Below are 21,783 nucleotides of genomic sequence, written 5' to 3'. Positions count from 1 at the left end.
TTTGTAAAGCGCGCGCAGTCAGCATTAGCCACTTGTAAGGCGCACTTGCTCCCGAGCATCACCTTTGTGGGAAAATATCGCTGAGTAGTCCTCTCGCTTCAATTACGCGTCGTGAAATAACAGCGTACAGCGCTTACCATGACGTCGCGATTTGCGAGCGTCGTCGCTTTGTGCGTTCTGCTGAGCGACGCGAGTAAACTCTATGCTGGAGCGCAGCCCGCATCCTGGAATGAAATTGAGGAGAATTCCGTGGAGAGGAAGACAAAAGAGCTGCATGAATCCATCGAATTCCTGACGCGTTCGATTGGATTCGACGACGCTCAGTCGGCTCAGCTCACTCGTGCCCAAGTCTCAGAGCATCTAATACCGGCCTTATTAGCCAGATTCGTCGTTAATCAAGCTGGTAATCGTGATATCTTTTTAGAAAATCTACCGAACAAGTTTTTACATTAATGAAGTAGCACAGTATAATAATATTATGTCTAAAAATTATATCATTTAATTAATTATACATTCTGATATATTTATAGAATATACATCAGCATACAGAATATATGCTCATGTATTCTGTAAACAGCACTTACATAAACGCGTATCTGTTTTATAAAGAGTAAATGGACTTTCGAGATACACGGCGGACGTATATGTACGTGCGCGAATACACGCGCACACGCTGCGTGCAGTTTCGATTCGATAATAGGATTGAATTAAGTATGTAATTGAAAGGAAATTTTCGCAGCTTGCGTGTCATTTTATCAAGAAGTGCGTGCCGAGATAATTATTGAAAGTCGGGGATAGGACGAAAAAGAAAAAAAAACTGCACGTGCTGTGTTATTATTACGTCTCATTCATGCGTCTTGTGGATAAAACGTGTATATATAATATATGTATATACGTACATAGCTATTTGCCGTCAACAAAATATCGGTATTTTGGTCTCGCGCCAAGCATATTTGATCTGATGTCAACTAAAAATAAATAATTCGTCGCCATTGTCGAATGCAAAACACGACAAAAAGACCGCTTCGAATATTACAGTAAATGTAAGAATAATCCTTTTGTTTTCCAGAAGAGAAGACAAAGGGATTAAACAAAGAAATTGGCTTTCTCTTCACTCGAGTCAATCTGAAATAAGGAACTACTTTTAGAATTCGAATCATTTTATCGTATAGAAAAAAAGGAGTTTTGTTAAAATCATTTAATTCAGCGCGTCATGTATCATTAATATACCTATTTGCGCATTCAGTATCGGGTGGATCTATGTGTCGGCAGATTGGGGAGCCGTAGCGACGATAAGCACAAGGAAGGATGTTGAAAGCTTTCCCGTTGCAAATTTGATCTCCATCGCCGACGGGCCTGTTGGAAACGGTACTGGAATACCGTACATGTACCTCACTCCTCTCGACTTCACCGCTCAAGATCTTGCTGTAAGTAGTGATAGTACGATATCAATTGATAATTAGCTGTTGCACATCCGTGCAACGTATACCGCATATACTGCATACGTTATACTGCACGTTATACTATCTAAAACATCTACGATACGAGTTTGAAAAATGTGACGAACAATACAATAATTCTGTTAAAAAATGTGGTACAAAAAGAGATCCTTGCATAAATCGATCTGATAATTATATTTTTAATATCTCTTGATAAGACTAAATGATAAAAATCTATGAAATTAAACTTTTGGCTTATTATCTCTTGATAAGACAATAATTAAAACTTGTTTAGTTATACAATGTACACTGTGCATGACATCAAACGTTACACGATAGCAATAATTTTTTAGATTATATCTATACTAATGTAATAAAATATTATTAGGATTAAATTTTTGATGTTTCATGATAAGGCATCATAAGACGATAAAAATGCAGCATGTTGCTTAGAATACACTGCTTTTTTGTTGTCTTATCCTTGCTGCAAAAGGTGTATCATTGTTTTAAATCAATATAAAAAATTAATATGATTATTTCATGATTATGCAAAAATATATAGTATTAACAACTACGCAGGAAAAGAAGCCAGAAATTCGAATAATTTTTTGGACCATTAATTTTTCTTATCATTTTCTTATCGATTGGGAAGAAATTGAATATTAATCATGAGATAATTATATTGATTGTTATGTTAATTAAAAAGATATACTTGTTCAGTTTGCAGAAACGATCCTCAGATTAAACCCACAATATTTTATTATACTTGCACAAGTGTAACTTAAAAAAATTATTGCTGTTGTTTCACATTTTGATATTACGTATGTACATCTTATAATTAAAGAGTTCTGATAATTATCTTATGTACCTAATTGTCTTATATAATTCAAAAGAATTTAATTACTGTGTTATCAAAAGATAAGCAAAAAGTTTAATTATATAATTTTATTATTTGGCTTGAAAAAATAAGAAGCTAAAAATATAATTTTATCAAAATAATCTAACTCGCCTGTCGCTAATCGTTGATCTAAACTTCTTTACAATTATATTGCATTAATGCCCGATTGTGTTATAGAAAGATCATCGTGCGACTATCCTGGTGTCTTTGGCTCAAGGTAGCTATTGCAAGGATAAAGGATACGATCCGATGGACCCACGATGCGTTAGAGTGATGCTAACTGGAAAGATTGTAGGGGTCAGTAAACTACTTGCTTATTCTGCATTATTCTTTGCGTTTAGCCGTTACTAACATATATGTTTGATATTTTAACAACAGCTGAAAAACAATACTAAGGAGCACGATGTCGCGAAGCAATTATTCTTCGGCCGTCACCCGAAGCTGGAGAACATGCCCGCAAGTAATATCGCTAGTGTCTTCGTATATTATCTAAAGAATTTTTGTACGTCAGATTACACTTGTACCATTTGTTTTGTCCAGACCACAAATTCTTTTTCGCTGAGTTGAAGATGACGGCCATCGCCCTGCTTCACACCTTCGGTGGACCGACATACATTCCTGTCGAGGATTACTTGCACCCGCCGGTTGTCCGTGGAATCTTTCCACGTCGTGGAAAAATTACGTCGCCGTTTGTTTTCAAACCCGTTGTTTAATAAGCATAATCTCTGTCAGAATAAGATTCTGATAGTCCGAATGCTCAAGGCTCGATATTCTCCGGGTCTTCTAGGAAAGACATTTTAAAAACTTACATTTCTATATCCCTCAAGTGACTTGCTATTTTAAGAATAGACATAAGAAAACTATGTAAACGACTGAAAATTACATATTTTGATATTTGTAATAAATCAGCGCATGTAAATTAATGAATTGATTATTCGGATTCCCTTGTATATTGAAATCTTCCAATATTTTACCTCATTCAAATCGGACGAAAAATTATAATAATGGTGAATATAAATATTATTTGATATTTTTTATGTACAAAGTAGGGGAGACCGGGGCTAAGCCGACACTATTTTTTCAAAGGCAATTTTTAATATTTAATTAAAATTTTTAGGCAAATTCAATGATATATATTTAAAGAGTGTTTCTTCAGGTACAAAATTGATTCAAGAAGTTTTGCTGTACGTCGCTTTGTTTTGCCGCCAGGAAAGGAAAAGTGACGCGAAGACAAATTTTCGAATTGAAAAATGACGGGGCGAACTCGACACCCCGCCGGGGCAAACTCAACACTTTGTTTGATCGACACAATTTGATCTGGAACTTATTTTTTTATTGTTTAAAAATAAAAATACATTGTTTATTAAATGAAAAGACATTGTGTATTAGAAACAAAAAGTCGGAACAAAGTAAACAATTATTTAAAATAATGAGAAAAAAAAAGATTAAACTTTTAATTATCTTTTTCTGAACTGTCTGAAAAACAATTTATACACGTAAACTCGCGATCAACTTCCTTAAATTGTCATCGGAATCGGACGAAACAGTGACCTTTTTTGCGATAATGTCACTTTAGGTTAGTGTCGTCTTTGCCCCGGTGGCGTCGTGTCGACTTAGCCCCGTACGTCGTTTTTTACTTTTGTTACTCCAAAAATATATAAATTTTGAAAATATGCAAAAATTATTATCGGATTCGTATAAAGCATCGAATTTCCCATCAAAATCACTTAGCGGTAGATTCGCAAGAGTAAAGCTCGATGAAAGAGTAGACATTTTCGAGAGATCAGAAAAATTACTTTTCACTATCAAAAACACTTATGTCGCGTTAAAAATTACACTATAACTCAGAATGTTAAATTCCGTTGATAATACTGGCACATAAAGACGCATTTACAGTAGCAAAGGCAAGTTTCTACGATAGATTTAAATTGGCAAAAAGCCTAGTGTCAAGTTCGCCCCGCTGTCGGCTTAGCCCCGGTCTCCCCTATATAAAGAAACACTGTATAAATTTAAATAATGAATTGGTTTCCTTAACATTTAAATTTATATCTATAGTTAATTTACAATCTACGCTTTGTACATATTAAATATAAAAATGATAAAGTTATTAATAATCTTTGAATAAATCATTGTCCTAAAATGTAAGAAATGATATGTTCAAAAGATTAAATATTGTTATACACCGTTATTATATATATATACCATTTTCTTTGTCATATATTAATTAAAATAATTACTTTCATTAACGTGTCTGTTTCTTTCCTCTTTCATTTACGTGAGTCGAAATGTTTGTTCGTTGACAAATTTATATCCGAATCAGTGACATCAATCAGCTTGCAACGTTTCTGTCGAAGGAATCAGCCCGTTCACAACTTATCTCTAAAAAAATTTTCTCTGAATAACTATATTTATAAAAAAATTAATGTACTAAAGATAAATTTGAAAAATCTCATTAAGACGCTTATTTATATTTACTTATTATATTGTATATGTATAAATAAATATATACATCATACATATTTGCAGTTGGATATGGGATGTGATGGGGGGGGGGGGGGTTCTCCACGTCCCCCGCGCCCCGCGTCACCGGCGCCACGGCGTCCCGCTCGCTCCCACGAAATCGCATCTGGCACCCGGCATTGCCCGGCATACTACGCAGCTTGTATCTAGAAATGTAGAAGACTTGAGAATTGTTTGGAACGAGAAGTACAAGAACGAGGTTAAGTGTGGTTAAGCGTGGTTGAGACAGCGTAGTCGAACGTTGAACGTGGTCGTATGCTATTCTTCGCAAGTTTTCGTGATCTACCTAACCTATATTGTAAATAATTGGTGAGTTTTATACTACGTTTACGTTGAGTTTTATACTTACGATAATTCTTTCGCGTAAACGGGATTTTGTAGTAACTTACGATAATTTACTCCGCGTAAACGAGTGAATTATCGTAAGTTACTACAGAAGTAACGCTCGCGTAAACGTAGTATTTAGGCACATACTTCAACTTTGTTATGGCCCAAGAGAAAAAAAAAATGTTGAGTTACGAATAAAATAGAAATTGTACATTGACTCGAACGCCGACTTGTAAATATTTCTTACAGTACGTGGATTTTGTTCGGGGAGCCTGTTGCATGTCTTTTTGAGAATACAATGGTGATGGAGGAATCAGATATGGAGCTAGCCTCGGAAAGTATACCGGTTCCTCAAATACAGGCACCAGTAATCGATACGATTAAGCGCAACAACAAATCGGGCGCTTCGCATGGTAAACCGAGACTGAGGAAGAAAGCGTTGCACTCCTTGATACTCAAGCAAATGGAGTTCTATTTCAGCGATGCTAACTTGAACAAGGATCGCTACCTGTCTGGACTTTTGAAAGAAAGTCCCTGTAAGTACCTACTTCTTCCTTATGTCTTTGATTCAAGATCAATCATTAGATTTGAAGTATATATAATAGCATTCTAGAAAGTAAAGTACTCGCGTGATAATAAATAGGCAGCAGACTTGCTCAGATATAACAGATCTATTACCTACATTCACATTAAACATGTGTTTTGTCAGCAGAGCCTGCCAATATAATCTAACAGCAGATTGTTGACAGAAACGAGCAGAATTTTGTAAACTCATTTTACAAACATTTAAGTAGTTTGGGGATATGGGTGGTTGTCAATTGTGGATAATGGAGAGGAGTGTATGGTTGGATGTATATATCTAATGATGTTATGTGGAGGATGCATCCCTAAAAATACCATGCAACTCTCTGCAAGTCGCGATGGTGCCACTCCACAAATGCCCGCCTAGCTCTTGTCGTTCGATAAGAGCGTCGGTCGGGGCAATGAATATTATTGTTGAATTTGTTTATATACTTAAGTCGGCGCGGTCGAGCGCTCGCGAGAAAACGCGATTAATTGGTGTGGTGCCATCTTGGTAGAGGCACACGTGGCCATCACAAGTAGAATCATTTATTTAAATGATTATAAAATGGCACAGATTTTGCTTAATTTCTGCAGTCAATCTGCCACTATATTCTGTTAGCGGATTCTGTAATAATTCTGCTTTCTAGTAGAATAGCTTGGCATTCTATTGAAATTTGCAGTAGATACAAAATCTGTTCTCGACAGATTTAGCTATCCGAAATTATACAATATCTTACTTTTTTAATCTTATTAAAAGATATCAAAGTACTAGCTGTAATTGCCTTTGGTCTTTTAGATGTGGATCTCGAGGTATTTACAAGATTCAATAAGCTGCGCGAGTTAACCACAGATATCAGCAGGATAGCTAAGGCTCTACAGGGATCAACTATGTTAAAAGTATCGGAGGACGGTACAAAGGTCTGTCGATTAACTCCGATTCAGAAGAAGGAAAATGTCGACGAATGCACAATTTATGTGCAAAATCTACCTCCAGATGCTGATCATGATTGGTTGATATCAATTTTTTCTAAATACGGATCGGTAGACTACGTTTCGATTCCACGTAACAAGAGCAACAGGAAGATAAGGGGATTTGCATTTGTGGAATTTGATATGCCAAGCAGTGCTCAAGAATGCATCAAGGTAAGATTAGTAGTGCTCGTTAACGGTCGTCAAATATATCTCTATATAATTGCAGATGCGAAAAATAATAAACTTCCATAACTTGGCAATGTGTTATAGTTTAACGTATTATTTTACAGATATTCCGGAAAAAAGGACATGTCTTACCATCGTATACACCTCCTACTGAAGTATTAAGTATAACGACATTTGACGAACCTGAAAAAGATGCAGTGGTTGGAGCAATTAGTTCAAAGGCTAAGAAATTGAAAGACAATGAAAAAGAAAAGGCATCCAATGAAGAAACAAGGAATAAAGATGACGTCTGCGAAGTAGACACAGGGTCTAATAATGGCAAACAAAGTTTTAAGAAAAGAAAACATTCTTCAGAAAAATTGATTGTTATAGATGAAAGCGACATTAAAGTTAAGAAAAAGAAAAAAGAAGCTGGTGAACAAAATATAACGTATCAGCAAGATGAAAGAGGAAAGATACCAAAAGCTGAATCTGAAGACAAAGATAGTACTTGTGACAATGAAATAAATGTAGCGGATAATAATGGTAAACAAAGTTCGAAAAAAAGAAAATATTCTTCAGAAAAATCATTTGTTACAGACGAAAGCGATATTAAAGTCAAGAAAAAGAAAAAGGAGATGAATCAAAGTACGCCAGATCAGCAGAATGAAAAGAAAAGGGTATCAAAAGAGGACTCTGAAGACAAAGATAATGAGATAGATAATAATGATAGACAAGATATAAAAAAAGGTAAATATGTTTCAGAAAAATCGCTTGTTACAGACGAAAATGATATTAAAGTCAAGAAAAAGAAAAAATCTGCAGATCAAAACACAACATATCAGCAGAATGAAAAAGAAAAGATGCCAAAAGAAGAACTCGAAGGAAACAAGGATAATTGTTACGATAACGAAGTAGATGCAGCATATCATAATGTTAGGCAAAGTTTAAAGAAAGAAAAACATGCCCCGGAAAAATCGCTTGCTGCAGACCAAAGCGACATTAAAGTAAAAAAAAGGAGGAAAGAAAGTATAGATCAAACTATAATAGATCAGCAGAATGAAGAAGAAAAGGTGCCAAAAGAAGAATCCGAAGACAAGGATAATACTCACGATAACGAAACAGATACAGCAAATGATAATGGTCGACAAAGCTTAAAGAAAAGGAAACTTGCTCCAGAAAAGTCATGTATTAAAGACGAAAAAGAGATCACTGGAAACAGCAATATAGAAAATCAAGAGATTTCGAACAAAAATCGTAACAAAGTCATAGAAAAAAAGAGGAAAAGACTCACAATAGACGACACAATTGTTGCAGAAGACATCAGTGAAGAAGCAGTAAAAAAAGAATGCGAAGAACCAGTGATAAATTCGAATAAAAATGAAACGACAGAATTGGAATATCTGTATGAAGGCGATGAGAGCAATGAGACACCAAATGCTTTATTACAAACTGAAAAACATTCCGCGAGAGATCTCGACATGAGAAATAGCGAGGAGACTAGCGTCGACGAAAGGAAGAAGAAAAAGAATCGGAAAAAAAGAAGCAAAATTCAGGACAATGACATCTGTAGTAAAATGGGATTGCAAATAATGGCGAAGTCGGATTGGAAGCGTGTTAGAAACAGATACTTAGATTTGCAACGATCTAAAATGTCACAACTAAAACTGCATTTAAGGAAAGCCGAGGTGGAAAGAGGCGGAATTATGACAAAGAATGGATGGTACTACGATAAAACCGGACAGAATAATACATCGCATGATAAATTTAAACATGAAAATGATAACGGGAAACTTAATGAAGAAAACAAATCTTATGGACGTGTTAATTATGCGCCAGGAATCATAGTCAAGATCGAAATGGATGAGCCTTGCACAGATCTGCAGAATTTTAAGGTAAATTAATATTAGAGAAAGAATTTCTTTAATATGTATATAATATATTAATATATGTTATTATTATTATATATTTACTGTATACACATACTATAGTTATTATATATCATTATTATTAGGTATATGTATATATTTACTATGTATATAATATATTAAAGATTCCATCTTTAACAAGAATTTTATAAATGCAAAATATTATATATGCTAAGTATTTAATTTCAGATGGAGTTAAAAGAAAACAATTCTGTGAAATATATAGACGTAACAGCTGATTCTTGTGAAGCCTATGTAAGATTCGAAACAGCAGAAGCTGCACAGACATTCGTGCAAAAGAGCTACGAAGGAAGACGCTTGGCTGTTTTAGAAGGTAAATATCTTGTATATTGCGAATAATATATGCATCGCTAACTTTACGTTCCCAATTTTTCAGGTGATGAAGAGAAGTTATATTGGGATAAAATATCGGAAGACAGGACGGAGCAGTTGAGCAAGAAGAAAAGAGTCAAGCAAAGAGGGCGTGATAAATTGCTGAAACGAGCGGAGAAAGAACTTGGGAAATGTATCAAGTTCGATCAAGATTGACTTATCATATTATTCGATTTTATCTAAAATTTTTAATATACGTACACGCATATGTTACGTTGTAGCACAAATCCACATGTGTATATGTACGTACATGTATGTAAATAACGCTTGGCATAGCGATATAGTTGAAGTAATTAAAGGAAATTTGGCAACTGAGTAAATTGTATAAAATATTTAATTCTCTTTATGATTTATAATATTTCTCATTATAGTACACGTCGCAAGATATTATTCTAGTACATTAGCATGTTGATTTAAAATCTACCATCTTCCCCTGCCTCCTCCTCCTCCTCGACCACCACCTGAATTGGAACGATTGAATCCACCGCCTCCGCCGCCTCCTCCGCGACCTCTAAATCCTCCACTGCCGCCACTTCTGTTACCAAAACCACCGCCTCCTCCTCTCCCATAGGAACCCCTGCTGCCACCGCCTCTACCAAAGCCTCCTCCTCTGCCTCCACCGCCTCTTTTCATGACCCTGCCAGGGCCACCACCTCTTTTTTGTTCTCCAGGAGGTCTTGGCAAGAACCTCTGAAGAGGCAATAGCTTTGCTGGGTCAATATATAACTATAATCAATAATTAATAACATATTTACATACATAAAAATTTATATACGAATGTTTTTGGGATGATATATAGCTCCATGTGAGAACAGTTAACTTGTAATCAATTGATCTGACCTTCATCCCATGTATTCGATTTTATAAGATTGATTAGACAATTAAAAATTGAAGAAGTTGTATGACAATGACTTTTTTAAAACTTATATTTAATAAAGTCATATGAATGTTGCTAATTTTAGCGTTGCAATACCTGAGCATCTTTCTGAAAGCTGCCAGCCTTCACGTTTTCTGCTACCTTAACAGACACGTAATAATCACGAATATTGCCGAATATTTCATCTATCTTCCCGATTTGCTGCTTGTTCTCCGTGTAGATCGGCGCATTGAAAAAAGGCACTTGTTCAATATCGACTTTAAGAACCAAGTCATTCTCTACTGTCCATGTGTAGTGTCCTAAAGGCGTTACTGTCTCCGGAGGTCCTTGATCGTACCTGTGATAAATTTACAGAAAAAAGCACATTTAACGCTTTGGAATTTTACTCGTGATTTAATCTAACCTATAACAAATTTGCCTAATATTTTATGCAGATTATCATTGCAATATCGATGAAATTACCCTCTGCCCTTGTCGAAACCACCAGGACGTCCCCTGTTAAACCCTCCGCCACCTCGGCCACCCCTAAAACCACCGCCGCCCCTAAAACCTCCGCCACCGCGTCCACGGAAAGACATAACCTCTCACAGAGGACAACTGTACGTCAACAACGTTCTTCACAATTATTACGCCGACTAGACTAAAAACGAAATTATAATTTCACTGGATTTGTATCCCTCGTACACCTATCATATAATTATATCTAACTGGATGGAGAAAACAAATATATTTTCACGTGCTTCTCAGCAGATGCCGGATATACCGGAGCATGCATCACGTGTACGTACGTGCGACGTGCGCATGTATATGTGCGGCATTAAGGCGCGTGCACATGCGAGCGTTCTCTATCGCGTTCGCAAGCCGTGTTTTCACCATTGACAATGGCCGGCATTCAGCAGACACAACTGTTGAGTTCGTCTTATTAACATTCTGCGTTGATTAGTTGGTTCTAAAAGTAAGAGCCAATTACGTTTGACTGCTACTGAGCGGCTTGGTCTGCTGAACGCGCCCAATAGGGGGGTCGATTGTGTATTTATTGGTTAATGCGGGGAGCACACACTTCTGCACAACGCATAATACGTAAGCTTAAGAAAACTGATTGGTCCATATACATGTGCATAAGAAAACAGACCAATCAATTTTCTTATGCTTACGCATTATGTGTTGTGCAGAAGTGTGTGCTCCCCGCTTTACAAAAGTGAACAGATTTACTAGATTTCGACTAATAAAATCATAAATACCCTAGTGAATTTCCTCACTTTTGTAACTTTCACCTTGTTTCAAGAACCATTGCACGTTGCACGTAACAAAGTTTTAGTTATAATCGTAGGGCCGTAAGAAACTAGACCAATCACACTCGATTATTCTTCGAGCTCAAGGAGAATAATCGACTGTGATTGGTCAGCCGATTGCCAATCGCTCGTCACAATCCGCACCTCGCGCATGTTAGGTGCGAATAAATGCGTGTCGGGCCCCTTGGCCGCCAATCCATATAGCGCCAATCGCACGTGACGACCTGAAGTCACTTCCGGCGCTTCAAATTAATTGATGACAGCCTAGAGAAAGCTCCTTTATAAAAGAGCGTGCTTCGACGGAGAAGCTCTCGCTCGCAGTTCACCCGCAAGTATAATTCAAACCGCTTTAGTACACCGCCTAGAACTAACTTTCGCTCGAATACGAATTTAACTTCGCTATCTCGCTTCGCGAACACGCTTTTCGCTGCTTCTTGCACGCCGTACTCGCTTCTGTGCGCGCTATCTTTTACGGCTTATTAATTTCTTTGCTGAAAACAAACAAACTCTGTACATATTGTATAGATATTTATTTGGCTTTGTAATATACGGATTTTTGTGAACTTATTTTTTTGATGTTTTGTGAACTGCTTTTCCTCGTGCGTCCTTCTCGCGCTATCAATCGCGTATCCGCGCACTCTCGCACACAATTATTGAATTGTACGCCTTTACTATAACATATACAAACGTCAAGCTCCGAATTATCTATTTGCTTTTTGTTAAGTACAAGCTTACGCATAAGCTTGGCCTCTAGATTTAAGTAGGGAAACTACATACTACTCGTAAATTCAAATGTAAAGAGATTGTGTATTCTGAATTTAACTCTTATTCCAAACTAGGTCTCATAGTCGATACATAAGTCGCATAATAAGGTATTGTACAAAATAATCAGCTGCATAAAATACAATGAAAAAGAATAATTATTAGAGAATAATTCTTTCTTGTGCATAATTCAATATTATTGTAATCTTGTATCAAACTCTTCTAAAGAAAGTAGATATCAAGTATGTTCATTTCTCGAAAATGTTGACGCAGTGTATTCCAGAATTAATCTATCTTAGAGAAAAGATCGTTCATGTTAAACACATTTTCAAAGCATATAGTACGAATAAATATCAATTAATATACAAGGAATAATCATAAATGAAGTAATGCGTCAATTAGCTGGTAATCAGGAAATAATCCTTCAAGAGATGAAGTGATTAAATAATATAAAATTATACATGTACTCGAAAGAGCAATAACTAATCTTCTAAAAGAGATAAAGGATTATGCTAAAACAGCCTATTCTGAGTGTTTCTACAAATCGAATATAACGCACTTTTCAATATTAATTGACACATTAATTCAAGCAATACAGCAAATTATCCAATAAGTAATATACCGGTTTATAATCGAACTCAGTTAAAGATGAAGAGAGAATTCAATTAAGTAATAATTAATCATACGCAGATAATACGTTTTATCTTAATAACGCAAGAAATGTCAAAATTAACGGGAATGAACCACAATAGACGCAAGTATAACGCAGTATTCACGTGAATATCGAAATCACGTTTTTTTTTTTTGGTAATCTATCTTGACAATGTAATTTTAAGTTATTATTTACAGAAAGGATAAATGATTATCCACGCGGGTTGCAACCACAAGAAAATTAACGAGAAGGAATTATACTGAGCTCAGTTTTCTACCATGGTAAACGAGGGCCCGCGATGCTTATAAGCCCTTTTTGAGCTTCCTTTACAGAATCCGCTCCTCCATGAAATTCGTTTAAATATCGTCCTTTTTACTTAATGGGAATTGCTAAAGGTAATAACTTTCCTTCTTCCTGCAGATAATCTAGTATCGATATTGGAAGACAAGTTAATAGCTTTGTCCTGACTCGGTAAGGCTGGACTGTTCTTGAGGCTCTGATTTTATATAGATTTGTCCTGACTCGGTAAGGCTGGACTGTTGTTGAGGCTCTGATTTTGTATCTTTAGTGCTAGAAAAAGTTTCTGTTCTGTGTATTGTTGTGTGGTGCTTTTTACTGCATGTATGACAACGCTTAGTTACTTTACAATTCGCTACTCGGTGCTTCCCTAAACAATTGTAACATAATTTGTGTTTGGCTATGAGTGCCAACTTTTGAGCAATAGTCTCATTTATGTACTTAGGACATTTCACAATGAAATGTTTTTCTTTACAAATTGGACAAACCGATGTGTTAGACGAGGCATTATCGCCAGACGTTCCTTGGTAATGAGTTTTGGCCGTATTTCCTACTTGAGATTTTTCATGCGCCTGAAGGGAGAAAAGACGAGTAATCAGAAATTCGTTAAGCTCTTGCCACGAGGGAGGGATCTTTGATGACCCTAGTTTATTCTCCCAAGCTTTAACCGATTCTGAGTCTAACTTTTGTACCGTCATGAATACGAGAAAATCATCCCATTTTTCCACTGGTCGTTGTAACGTTTCTAATGTTCTGTAAATTTGAAGAACAGCAGTGTATAAATATTCTAGCTCGCTAGCCGATTCCTTTTTCATTGATTTTAGATTAACTAAAGACTGTAATGCCGTGTTAACTTGAAGTCTAGGATTGTCATAAAATGGCAAGTCTCTAAAATTGAGCCATTTTGACGGAGTACCGTCGAACGTCGGAATGTTAATTTGAGGGAGACGCGCATCCTGATATTGAGAAACGTTGGATATATGAGTATCCTGAGATCGAGATGGTGCAAACAAAGACCCTGCCAAATTTTGCTGGTCTGTACTGATACTAGACTTAATCTTTTCAACTGCTGCTACGTAATCCATGTGAGTCACGGAAAATAATTGATCCGTGAAATACGAGTGCGTTAGAATTAACTGCCTGTCTTCACTTGTAAGTTTAGCAACTGCCAGTAAAATGGCGTCATGATTTAAACTGAACCTCTTCCAATTTTCATCTAAGGAGGAAAGGTAACTATCTATTCTTTGTTTCGTAATTCCTGAGGACCCTTTTTTGATAAAATTATCATAAGTGTTAGCTATGTAATTACTCAACACGAGTTGTTGATTGATATGATCCATTATCGAATCCATTGTACTGATTGTAGACACCTATTGATATCAAACTCGAAATGATTCTGGCGGAATGCTTTTCACTTAACTCTGTTTATAAACTTTCGCGAAACTCGATGTGTCATTTCCCTCATCCGGACATCAAATGCAATAGTAACAGTATTCGGATCTCAGAATTGATTTCTACTTCAATCTTTGTATCCGGAATTACAAATCCGGAACTACAGATCCAGCTCTACAAATCCGGAATCACATATTCGGCTCGAAGGATCAATGTTAAGTACAAACTTACGCATAAGCCTGGCCTCTAGATTTAAGTAGGAAAACTATACACTACTCGTGAATTCGAATGTAAAGAGATTGTGTATTCTGAATTTAACTCTTATTCCAAACTAGGATTGTCTCATAGTCGATACATAAGTCGCATAATAAGGTATTGTACAAAATAATCAGCTGCATAAAATACAATGAAAAAGAATAATTATTAGAAAATAATCCTTTCTTGTGCAGAATTCAATATTGTAATCTTGTATCAAACTCCTATAAAGAAAGTAAATATCAAGTATGCTCATTTCTCGAAAATGTTGACGTAGTCAAGTGTATTCCAGAATTAATCTATCTCAGAGAAAGGATCGTTCATGTTAAACACATTTTAAAAGCATGTAGTACGAATAAATATCAATAAATATACAAGGAATAATCATAAATGAAGTAATGCGTCAATTAGCTGGTAATCAGGAAATAATTCTTCCAGAGATGAAGTGATTAAATAATATAAAATTATTCATATACTTGAAAGAGCAATAACTATCTTAATTCTAAAAGAGATAAAGGATTACGTTAAGATAGCCTGTTCTGAGTGTTTCTACAAATCGAATATAACGCACTTTTCAATATTAATTGACACATTAATTTAAGCAATAAAGCAAATTATCCAATAAGTAATATAGCGGTTTATAATCGACCTCAGTTAAAGATGAAGAGAGAATTCAATTAAGTAATAATTAATCATATGCAGATAATACGTTTTATCTTAATAACGCAAGAAATGTCAAAATTAACGGGATTGAACCAACGCAAGTATAACGCAGTATTCACGTGAATATCGGAATCACATTTCTCTTTTGGTAATCTATCTCGACAATGTAATTTTAAGTTATTTACAAAAAAGATAAATGATTATTCACGCGGGTTGCAACCACAAGAAAATTAACGAGAAGGAATTATACTGAGCTCAGTTTTCTACCATGGTAACGAGGGCCCGCGATGCTTAGTTCTTTTAGATTGAAGACATCTCTCTCTTCTGTTGAGGAGGTATTCCTCGCATCGTTCTCTCGTGAAATCTGAAACCAAGAATCGAAACGATGAAAGGACCATAAGTCCATCATCTTACGCTGGACAACTATCTAGCGCCCACTTTGATGATTGATGGTTTAACAGAGATCGAAGGAAGTTACCTGCAAGCTGAGGCCTTCCTCGTATATTGAATATAATCCGTAAAAAGATTATCGCATTGACCAAGCCCGAAAGGGCATTCTTCTGTTCCACAATGGCGGTCTCGTCCTTTGTTCGTATGACGACGTCAATGGCGACGATCGTTCTTCCTTTTACGTAGTTCGGACCGTGGGTATTTGGGTATCGTTTCTCTCAGCAGTATCGTAACAGCCTCGATCGACAATACTGACAACTCTCGGTTTTTTGTACAGTAACTCGAATATCGTAACGATACTAACGATTGCAATCACGTATCAATTCTCGACTCAATCAAACGAATTGTCTCGCAAAAAAGTGACGACGGACGATGATGCTAGACGATGCGGACGATCGACGAATGATGAATGCCAATGAATGCTCGCTTGCCCGCTCGCACGGTCTTCTTCTTCTTTAATTTCGTTGGCTCCTGCCTCTAACCGAGGACAATACGGCCAGCTTTGTCCACAGTGGTCGTATCCCCGGTATCCCGCTCGCCGAGATGAGCATAGAATAAGAATGCATATGATGTTCATTTAATCGAGTCCTTCGGAAAGTGTTCTCTAATCTGATTGCTTCCGCCATTCTTACCTGAAAATGGCGGAACCAATCAGATTAGAGATATTCAACTGACAAGAACGCACCCTGCCGGTCCGACGGAGAACTCCGGTGTGAATCCGTTCGCCGTCGTAAGCGCGGAGCACGAGAGTGTCGGCCATTTTTGTCGAGCGTGCTTCTCCGCGTCGTGTCAAGATGAAGTAAGTTGCGGTTTTTCCGTTGCGGAGATACGAATCCGATGCTTCCGATGCGATCCCGTCGTATTTACGACGGAAACGCGACGCGTTACGACAACGCGATGTCCGTAATTAATCCACATATGCTATTTCCAGGATCGGGTTGTGCGCGTACAGCGGGTACAAGATATACCCGGGCCATGGCAAGACCATGGTTAAAGTTGACGGAAAGGTGAGTATCGCCGGGATGGCGATGTAACGACGATGCAAGCGGAATAATCGGCGATCGTGGCCTTCCGTCGCGTTTCTCGATTATCGCGACGCGTCTCGTCTATCTCGCCTGTTGCACGTGTTGGCGTAACTAATCACTCCCTTCTCGCTTCCGCAGACTTTCACCTTCCTCAACTCGAAATGCGAGTCCGCTCATCTGATGAGGCGAAATCCTAGGAAAGTGACATGGACCGTTTTATACAGGTAAAGATAAAATTGGACCAACGTACAATTTTCCGAGGAACGTGGAATTAAGGGAGGCACAATTTGTCTTTCAGGCGTAAACACAAGAAGGGTCAGGAGGAAGAGCAGACCAAGAAGAGGACGAGGCGCACGCAGAAGTTCCAGCGTGCCATCGTCGGCGCTTCTCTCACAGATATCTTGGCTAAACGTAACATGAAGCCAGAGATTCGCAAAGCTCAGAGGGATCAGGCGATCAAGTATGCATTCTTTCGATTATCTCTATTCGTTTGTTAACTAAACAATTATTCGCTCTGAAGCAATTAGAAGTATAGGCCTGTATTCAAAGTGCACTTTTATTGATAAATGTGCACGTTTGTTTCTATAGTATAGGTAACATGAACTACAGCATCTCAGAAAAAAATGTGCATTTATCAATAAACGTACGTTCTGAAAAGGAGCCATGAAGTCTGTTCTTTTTAGCTGAGCTTGCATGGTTTTTCTTTTTTCTCCAATGTGAAAAGAAAAAGATTGCAAGAAGTTCAGCTAAAAAGAACAAGCCTATATATCAAGTAGCAAGTATATACTTTTGCTCGAAGACAAACTGCATGCGATAGACATCTGTTCCTCTGACAAAGCTTCTTATGTTTTGTCAGATTTCAGAATGTCTTAAAACAAATCTGGATTACTTCACCCGGAACTGTATTTTCAATTACATTGTCTGGCTTTTGCGGATTCATACAATCAATATAATAGTATTATCTAATATTACGTCATAATTATGTTTTAACTGATTCGCTCGTTTTCCTTTTCTCAGGGCTGCGAAGGAACAAAAGAGAGCCGCGAAAGCAACGAAGAAGGCTGTTGCTCCTCCGAAAGCGAAACAAGCAGCAAAACAGAAGGTTGCCAAGGTGACGCAAAAAGCTGCACCTCGCGTTGGAGGAAAACGTTAAAGTCTGTAGCTATATAAATAAAGTAAAATATAATTCCATTTTGACTTATGTTTTTTATATTATCTTTACAATAAAGAAATAATTTCCAGATAGGCAAATAATATATGCATCTCCATTTTTGCGTTAATATGTAAGAATGAAATAATTTGCATTTAATTTATACAGTAGAAATGATACATTTTTTACATTTAAAAATTGGTAAAATTTCGTGATAAAATTTACTGTATCACATATAGGTCTGTTTAAAAGATTTCAATGTTGGCACATTAATGGCATGTGTACAATATATCAATTTTTACTTTTTTATCTCATTTAACTCTTTCTTGAGGATGGACAGCTTTATCAAGGCGGTGTCTCGCCATGCGCGTCGCTCCTGCAACTTGTCGAGCGGGCACATCTCGTTCAACTCGTTGCTGATCTTGTCCGCCATCTCGCCCACGAATTTGGGCACCGGCCCGAAAGTCATGCTCGTATCATAGATCGATTTGCTATATGTTTCGCAGTACTTCTTCATTCCTACAAGACAATATGTCGCAACGTGAATTGCATCCCCGTGGAAAAATTCGCTTGATTTTTATGGTGATATATAACGACTCTTAGCATCCAGATGATGCGACTGGCTTACCTTCGGCATTCAGATGCGCGGCCTCGAAGGCACCGAGGAAAGCATAACGCATTCCGAGACCTTCGCTCATCACCGCGTCAATGTCCTTTGCGCTTAGTACTCCATCAGCTACCAATCTCCAAGCTTCGTTCAAGATTGCGTACCTGCCGATATTGATTTCTTTATATGTGAAGTATCATGGTACAGTTGAACGATAATAATCGTCCAAAAATGGCTTTATGCGGGCGAAACGTCCGATTACATACTGTATTCTATTGAGCGCAAAACCGTCGATCTCCTTGTTGAAGACAACGGGTTTCTGGCCGATCTCAGTCATGATAGCTTTTGTCTTCTCAGGAATATCAGGACGCGTCCACGGGGCTGGCACTATTTCCACAAGTGGTACATAATAAGGAGGATTCACCTGTATTTGCAACACACGATAAGAGTTCTAATTATCAAAATAACTTATTTAAATAACAAATGTTTTTTGTCTAATCTTGTTAATTCTTGTGTTATTACGAGATTGTCTTTTAGTCAGATTGAATTATTAGTATTAAAAAAAGTAAATATTTATCATTTGCATCAAAAGTTATATCTATAGTATAACTATAAATGCAATATATAATCTTATGTCTTGTAATATTTTACAATAAATCTTATAATAATTTTATAAATGTCTCTCTGTGATATGTAATATAAGTATGAATTTTTATATATAAATGTTAATCTCTGCTAATTCGATTTATAGCACAAAGATTTCGCAAAAAAAATCTGTAAATTATTTACTGTATTACAAGTAGTCTGAAAATACGTACAGGATGGGAGACGATAATCTGCTCGCGGTGTTTTAGCTTCTCGCTGAAAAGAGACGGGCGGAACGTGGACGTCGAAGATGACAAAATGACCTTGTCGTCGACGATCTTGTCGAGGTCGTTGTAAAGTTTCGTCTTTAACGGAAGATTTTCTGGCACGCATTCTTGGACCAGCTTCGCTCCCTTCACAGTCTCCGCCAAATTGGATGATCCTACAATCCAGATCCTTGATTAAATTCTACATGGAAAATGAAACTTTTCTGGAAAAACCATCCCGAACGCTATCCTATCATATTAACGACGAGAAATGGATGTTATTGTGGATATCTCGCCCAACATCGCAATCATTGCATTTTACGTAATCGTTTCTGCGTTAAAGGACAATGATTGTAGTAACAAGAAACTGCGGTAGTAATAGCTGTAGTAGTAAAGAGAAAAAAAATGGACAAACAGACCCTTTATCAGATTAAATTGCTGATCCGCCGTCAGTGCACCACGGAGAAGGCCGTCACTTTCGAGACGTTTCAACTGCTGACGGATGTCCTCTAATGCGCTCTTAATTTGATCCTGGACGACATCGTAAATGGTCACCTGATATCCTACGCTGGCGAAGAGCATCGCCCAGCTGCGCCCGATTAAGCCGCTGAAATACATATTAAGACAAATATAAAATGATAATCTTATGAAAAGGTACGAAATTTTTGCGATACTCCATTTTCAAGTTTGCATTCTCGCGTGATATATTTTACTTATAAAATAGATATCTGTTGTAAGAATCATCATAAATGATCGCAAACGCGTCATTTTGTTAGATATAACTGTAAGAAACGTTGTTTACCGGCACTCCGCGCATTATCTTATCTCCGGATGAGTATAGCTTACGAAAAAGTGCAATTACTTAAGAATTTTGCAATCGCCCTTCTTGTAAAACATCGTTTGATGGCTTGGGAAAAAATCGATGGTACGATAGTAGATTAATAGATTAATAGAATGATAAAGTATCGGACGGTAATGCTGAATGAAATAAAAATTCACTGTTTTTATAGAACGCGCTAATAAATAATTAAAATTGAGAATAACAGTGCCTTTTAATGTATTCTTGAATGTTTTTCTTATTGCTCTTGAGAATACATATCGCGATTAGTAAAAAACACTACAATTTTCCTTTCTAAACTAACAGTCTCTGTGAATCAGCTGTGAAGGTCAAGTTTAACCGTTAAAGAACTACCTTTCTTTTATGTTCTATAAATATAATGTTATATGAATAAGAGTTAATTTTTATAAATAGAGATTTGTGCGGTGATTAGCTGTTTCGATCATTGTTGAAACGACAGTTTCAAGCAACTTTAATTGCACTCTTAGCACAACAATTCTTAAAGTAACTTGAAAAACGTTGAGCGATTAAAATGATGAGAGAAAAGCGATTTTCCGAATGATATTATAACCAATCCAATATAAGGGACTTATAAACTTATCTATGTACGTTGCTAAAAAATAGTAATTGCTTATGCTCAATTACCGTGATTATTTGTTACAATAGATTAGTAACGAGTAATCAATTATCTATAAAAATCGCATTAATCGATGAACGTATTACACAATTATTACAGCTTGCAGTTTTATGTGAACAATCCAAATTCTAATTTAAATTACAGTTGATTACTTTACCTTCCAATGATCCCGATTTTTTCATTTTTAGCTGACATTGTTATCGTACGGGTTGATCCGATGTCTGCAGAGAAAGCGTTTCTGCGAGTCGTGTAACGAGTGGAATTTAACTCACGGACAGCTCAAAGGTGTCCAGAGAGATATATATATTTACGCTATCAGTCTCCCCACCATATGTATGCTAATCGAGGCTTGTACGATTATGACATACTGAAGGCGCTATCATAAACACACATTTACTACATCGTTATCTTGTAGAACATCATAGAACGTAGTACATGTGAGCCAGCAGCTAAAAGTAAATTAATCAATCAACAGTCGCGCCTACTTTGTGAAAATTAAATGAATTTATTCCGGATAATTTCTTCCCAGGGTAAAAAAGCTTTCAAGTTCATTAAGCGCAGGATTATTTATGACCTATGTTTTGGTTAATTAATTAGTTAACAATTATAATTGTTTAATTACAATACGTAAATTAATAAGATTTTTTATTAATTAGAATTAATAAGATAAATTAATAATGTTTAAAAAGTTATTTTAATCCATCTTTTTTACTAACAATAAGATCGAGAATTTAATTGACTTTTGAAATTACGTGTATGATTATATTTCAGAATTTTCCGCTGTTACATAATAATAATTTTTCGTAATCTTTTATTCTTTGTTAAATAA

At 36.5% G+C, this 21,783-nt stretch overlaps 6 protein-coding genes, 1 long non-coding RNA gene and 1 other non-coding gene across 8 annotated transcripts; 4 read left to right on the top strand and 4 right to left on the bottom strand.

The window, feature by feature from the left end:
- Position 1: 1 nt before the first annotated feature.
- Creg (Cellular Repressor of E1A-stimulated Genes) lies at positions 2 to 3,260 on the top strand. The gene is made up of 5 exons (XM_071787922.1): positions 2 to 403; positions 1,273 to 1,427; positions 2,515 to 2,634; positions 2,716 to 2,797; positions 2,878 to 3,260. Exons 1-5 carry the CDS (start codon positions 139 to 141, stop codon positions 3,048 to 3,050), a joined length of 795 nt encoding a protein of 264 aa, XP_071644023.1. The 5' UTR covers positions 2 to 138; the 3' UTR covers positions 3,051 to 3,260.
- On the bottom strand, positions 819 to 1,371 carry LOC139818892 (uncharacterized). The gene is made up of 2 exons (XR_011733549.1): positions 1,231 to 1,371; positions 819 to 1,125 (listed from the first exon to the last, which is right to left on the bottom strand). It is a non-coding gene; the product is annotated as an uncharacterized lncRNA (long non-coding RNA).
- Positions 3,261 to 4,910: 1,650 nt separating the features above from the next.
- On the top strand, positions 4,911 to 9,526 carry Larp7 (La related protein 7). The gene is made up of 6 exons (XM_071787910.1): positions 4,911 to 5,166; positions 5,434 to 5,720; positions 6,545 to 6,891; positions 7,011 to 8,780; positions 9,003 to 9,147; positions 9,211 to 9,526. The coding sequence occupies exons 2-6, from the start codon at positions 5,483 to 5,485 to the stop codon at positions 9,360 to 9,362; spliced, it is 2,652 nt and encodes an 883-aa protein (XP_071644011.1). The 5' UTR covers positions 4,911 to 5,166; positions 5,434 to 5,482; the 3' UTR covers positions 9,363 to 9,526.
- Positions 9,523 to 10,878, bottom strand: Gar1 (Gar1 ribonucleoprotein). The gene is made up of 3 exons (XM_071787924.1): positions 10,546 to 10,878; positions 10,180 to 10,420; positions 9,523 to 9,932 (listed from the first exon to the last, which is right to left on the bottom strand). Exons 1-3 carry the CDS (start codon positions 10,659 to 10,661, stop codon positions 9,627 to 9,629), a joined length of 663 nt encoding a protein of 220 aa, XP_071644025.1. The 5' UTR covers positions 10,662 to 10,878; the 3' UTR covers positions 9,523 to 9,626.
- A 1,012-nt stretch (positions 10,879 to 11,890) lies between these two features.
- On the bottom strand, positions 11,891 to 16,388 carry LOC139819733 (uncharacterized). Its single transcript, XM_071789385.1, has 2 exons — positions 15,875 to 16,388; positions 11,891 to 15,760 (listed from the first exon to the last, which is right to left on the bottom strand). Exon 2 carries the CDS (start codon positions 14,436 to 14,438, stop codon positions 13,239 to 13,241), a length of 1,200 nt encoding a protein of 399 aa, XP_071645486.1. The 5' UTR covers positions 14,439 to 15,760; positions 15,875 to 16,388; the 3' UTR covers positions 11,891 to 13,238.
- Positions 16,389 to 16,534: 146 nt separating this feature from the next.
- Rpl24 (ribosomal protein L24) lies at positions 16,535 to 18,062 on the top strand. Its single transcript, XM_071789388.1, has 5 exons — positions 16,535 to 16,645; positions 16,778 to 16,853; positions 17,010 to 17,095; positions 17,170 to 17,331; positions 17,889 to 18,062. The coding sequence occupies exons 1-5, from the start codon at positions 16,641 to 16,643 to the stop codon at positions 18,022 to 18,024; spliced, it is 465 nt and encodes a 154-aa protein (XP_071645489.1). The 5' UTR covers positions 16,535 to 16,640; the 3' UTR covers positions 18,025 to 18,062.
- Positions 17,687 to 17,817, top strand: LOC139819853 (small nucleolar RNA SNORA79). The gene has a single exon (XR_011733830.1). It is a non-coding gene; the product is annotated as a small nucleolar RNA SNORA79 (small nucleolar RNA).
- Positions 18,063 to 18,155: 93 nt separating the features above from the next.
- On the bottom strand, positions 18,156 to 21,431 carry Had1 (beta Hydroxy acid dehydrogenase 1). Its single transcript, XM_071789387.1, has 6 exons — positions 21,112 to 21,431; positions 19,899 to 20,086; positions 19,447 to 19,655; positions 18,895 to 19,052; positions 18,650 to 18,792; positions 18,156 to 18,540 (listed from the first exon to the last, which is right to left on the bottom strand). Exons 1-6 carry the CDS (start codon positions 21,147 to 21,149, stop codon positions 18,320 to 18,322), a joined length of 957 nt encoding a protein of 318 aa, XP_071645488.1. The 5' UTR covers positions 21,150 to 21,431; the 3' UTR covers positions 18,156 to 18,319.
- Positions 21,432 to 21,783: the final 352 nt, after the last annotated feature.

This window comes from Temnothorax longispinosus, chromosome 9, assembly GCF_030848805.1.
Source record: "Temnothorax longispinosus isolate EJ_2023e chromosome 9, Tlon_JGU_v1, whole genome shotgun sequence".
In the NCBI taxonomy this organism is placed as follows: Eukaryota; Metazoa; Arthropoda; class Insecta; order Hymenoptera; family Formicidae; genus Temnothorax; species Temnothorax longispinosus.
The sequence above is the reverse complement of the archived record's forward strand: the minus strand, read 5'-3'. Positions and strand labels throughout refer to the sequence as shown.

Bases quoted from the DNA above. Each gene is read 5' to 3' on its own strand.
- Rpl24 (XM_071789388.1), top strand. The intron at 16,854-17,009 runs GTGAGTATCGCC...TCGCTTCCGCAG, and splicing joins TGGTTAAAGTTGACGGAAAG to ACTTTCACCTTCCTCAACTC. The intron at 17,096-17,169 runs GTAAAGATAAAA...TTTGTCTTTCAG, and splicing joins ACATGGACCGTTTTATACAG to GCGTAAACACAAGAAGGGTC.
- Gar1 (XM_071787924.1), bottom strand. From the start codon at position 10,661: ATGTCTTTCCGTGGACGCGGTGGCGGAGGTTTTAGGGGCGGCGGTGGT. The intron at 10,421-10,545 runs GTAATTTCATCG...AATTTATCACAG, and splicing joins GGTTTCGACAAGGGCAGAGG to GTACGATCAAGGACCTCCGG. The intron at 9,933-10,179 runs GTATTGCAACGC...TATTGATTATAG, and splicing joins GCTTTCAGAAAGATGCTCAG to TTATATATTGACCCAGCAAA.
- Creg (XM_071787922.1), top strand. From the start codon at position 139: ATGACGTCGCGATTTGCGAGCGTCGTCGCTTTGTGCGTTCTGCTGAGC. The intron at 404-1,272 runs GTAATCGTGATA...ATGTGTCGGCAG, and splicing joins ATTCGTCGTTAATCAAGCTG to ATTGGGGAGCCGTAGCGACG. The intron at 1,428-2,514 runs GTAAGTAGTGAT...ATTGTGTTATAG, and splicing joins TCACCGCTCAAGATCTTGCT to AAAGATCATCGTGCGACTAT.
- Larp7 (XM_071787910.1), top strand. From the start codon at position 5,483: ATGGTGATGGAGGAATCAGATATGGAGCTAGCCTCGGAAAGTATACCG. The intron at 5,721-6,544 runs GTAAGTACCTAC...TTGGTCTTTTAG, and splicing joins ACTTTTGAAAGAAAGTCCCT to ATGTGGATCTCGAGGTATTT. The intron at 8,781-9,002 runs GTAAATTAATAT...ATTTAATTTCAG, and splicing joins CAGATCTGCAGAATTTTAAG to ATGGAGTTAAAAGAAAACAA.
- Had1 (XM_071789387.1), bottom strand. From the start codon at position 21,149: ATGTCAGCTAAAAATGAAAAAATCGGGATCATTGGAAG. The intron at 19,053-19,446 runs GTACGTATTTTC...TTGCAAATACAG, and splicing joins AGATTATCGTCTCCCATCCT to GTGAATCCTCCTTATTATGT. The intron at 18,793-18,894 runs GTATGTAATCGG...CAATATCGGCAG, and splicing joins TTTGCGCTCAATAGAATACA to GTACGCAATCTTGAACGAAG.
- LOC139819733 (XM_071789385.1), bottom strand. From the start codon at position 14,438: ATGGATTCGATAATGGATCATATCAATCAACAACTCGTGTTGAGTAAT.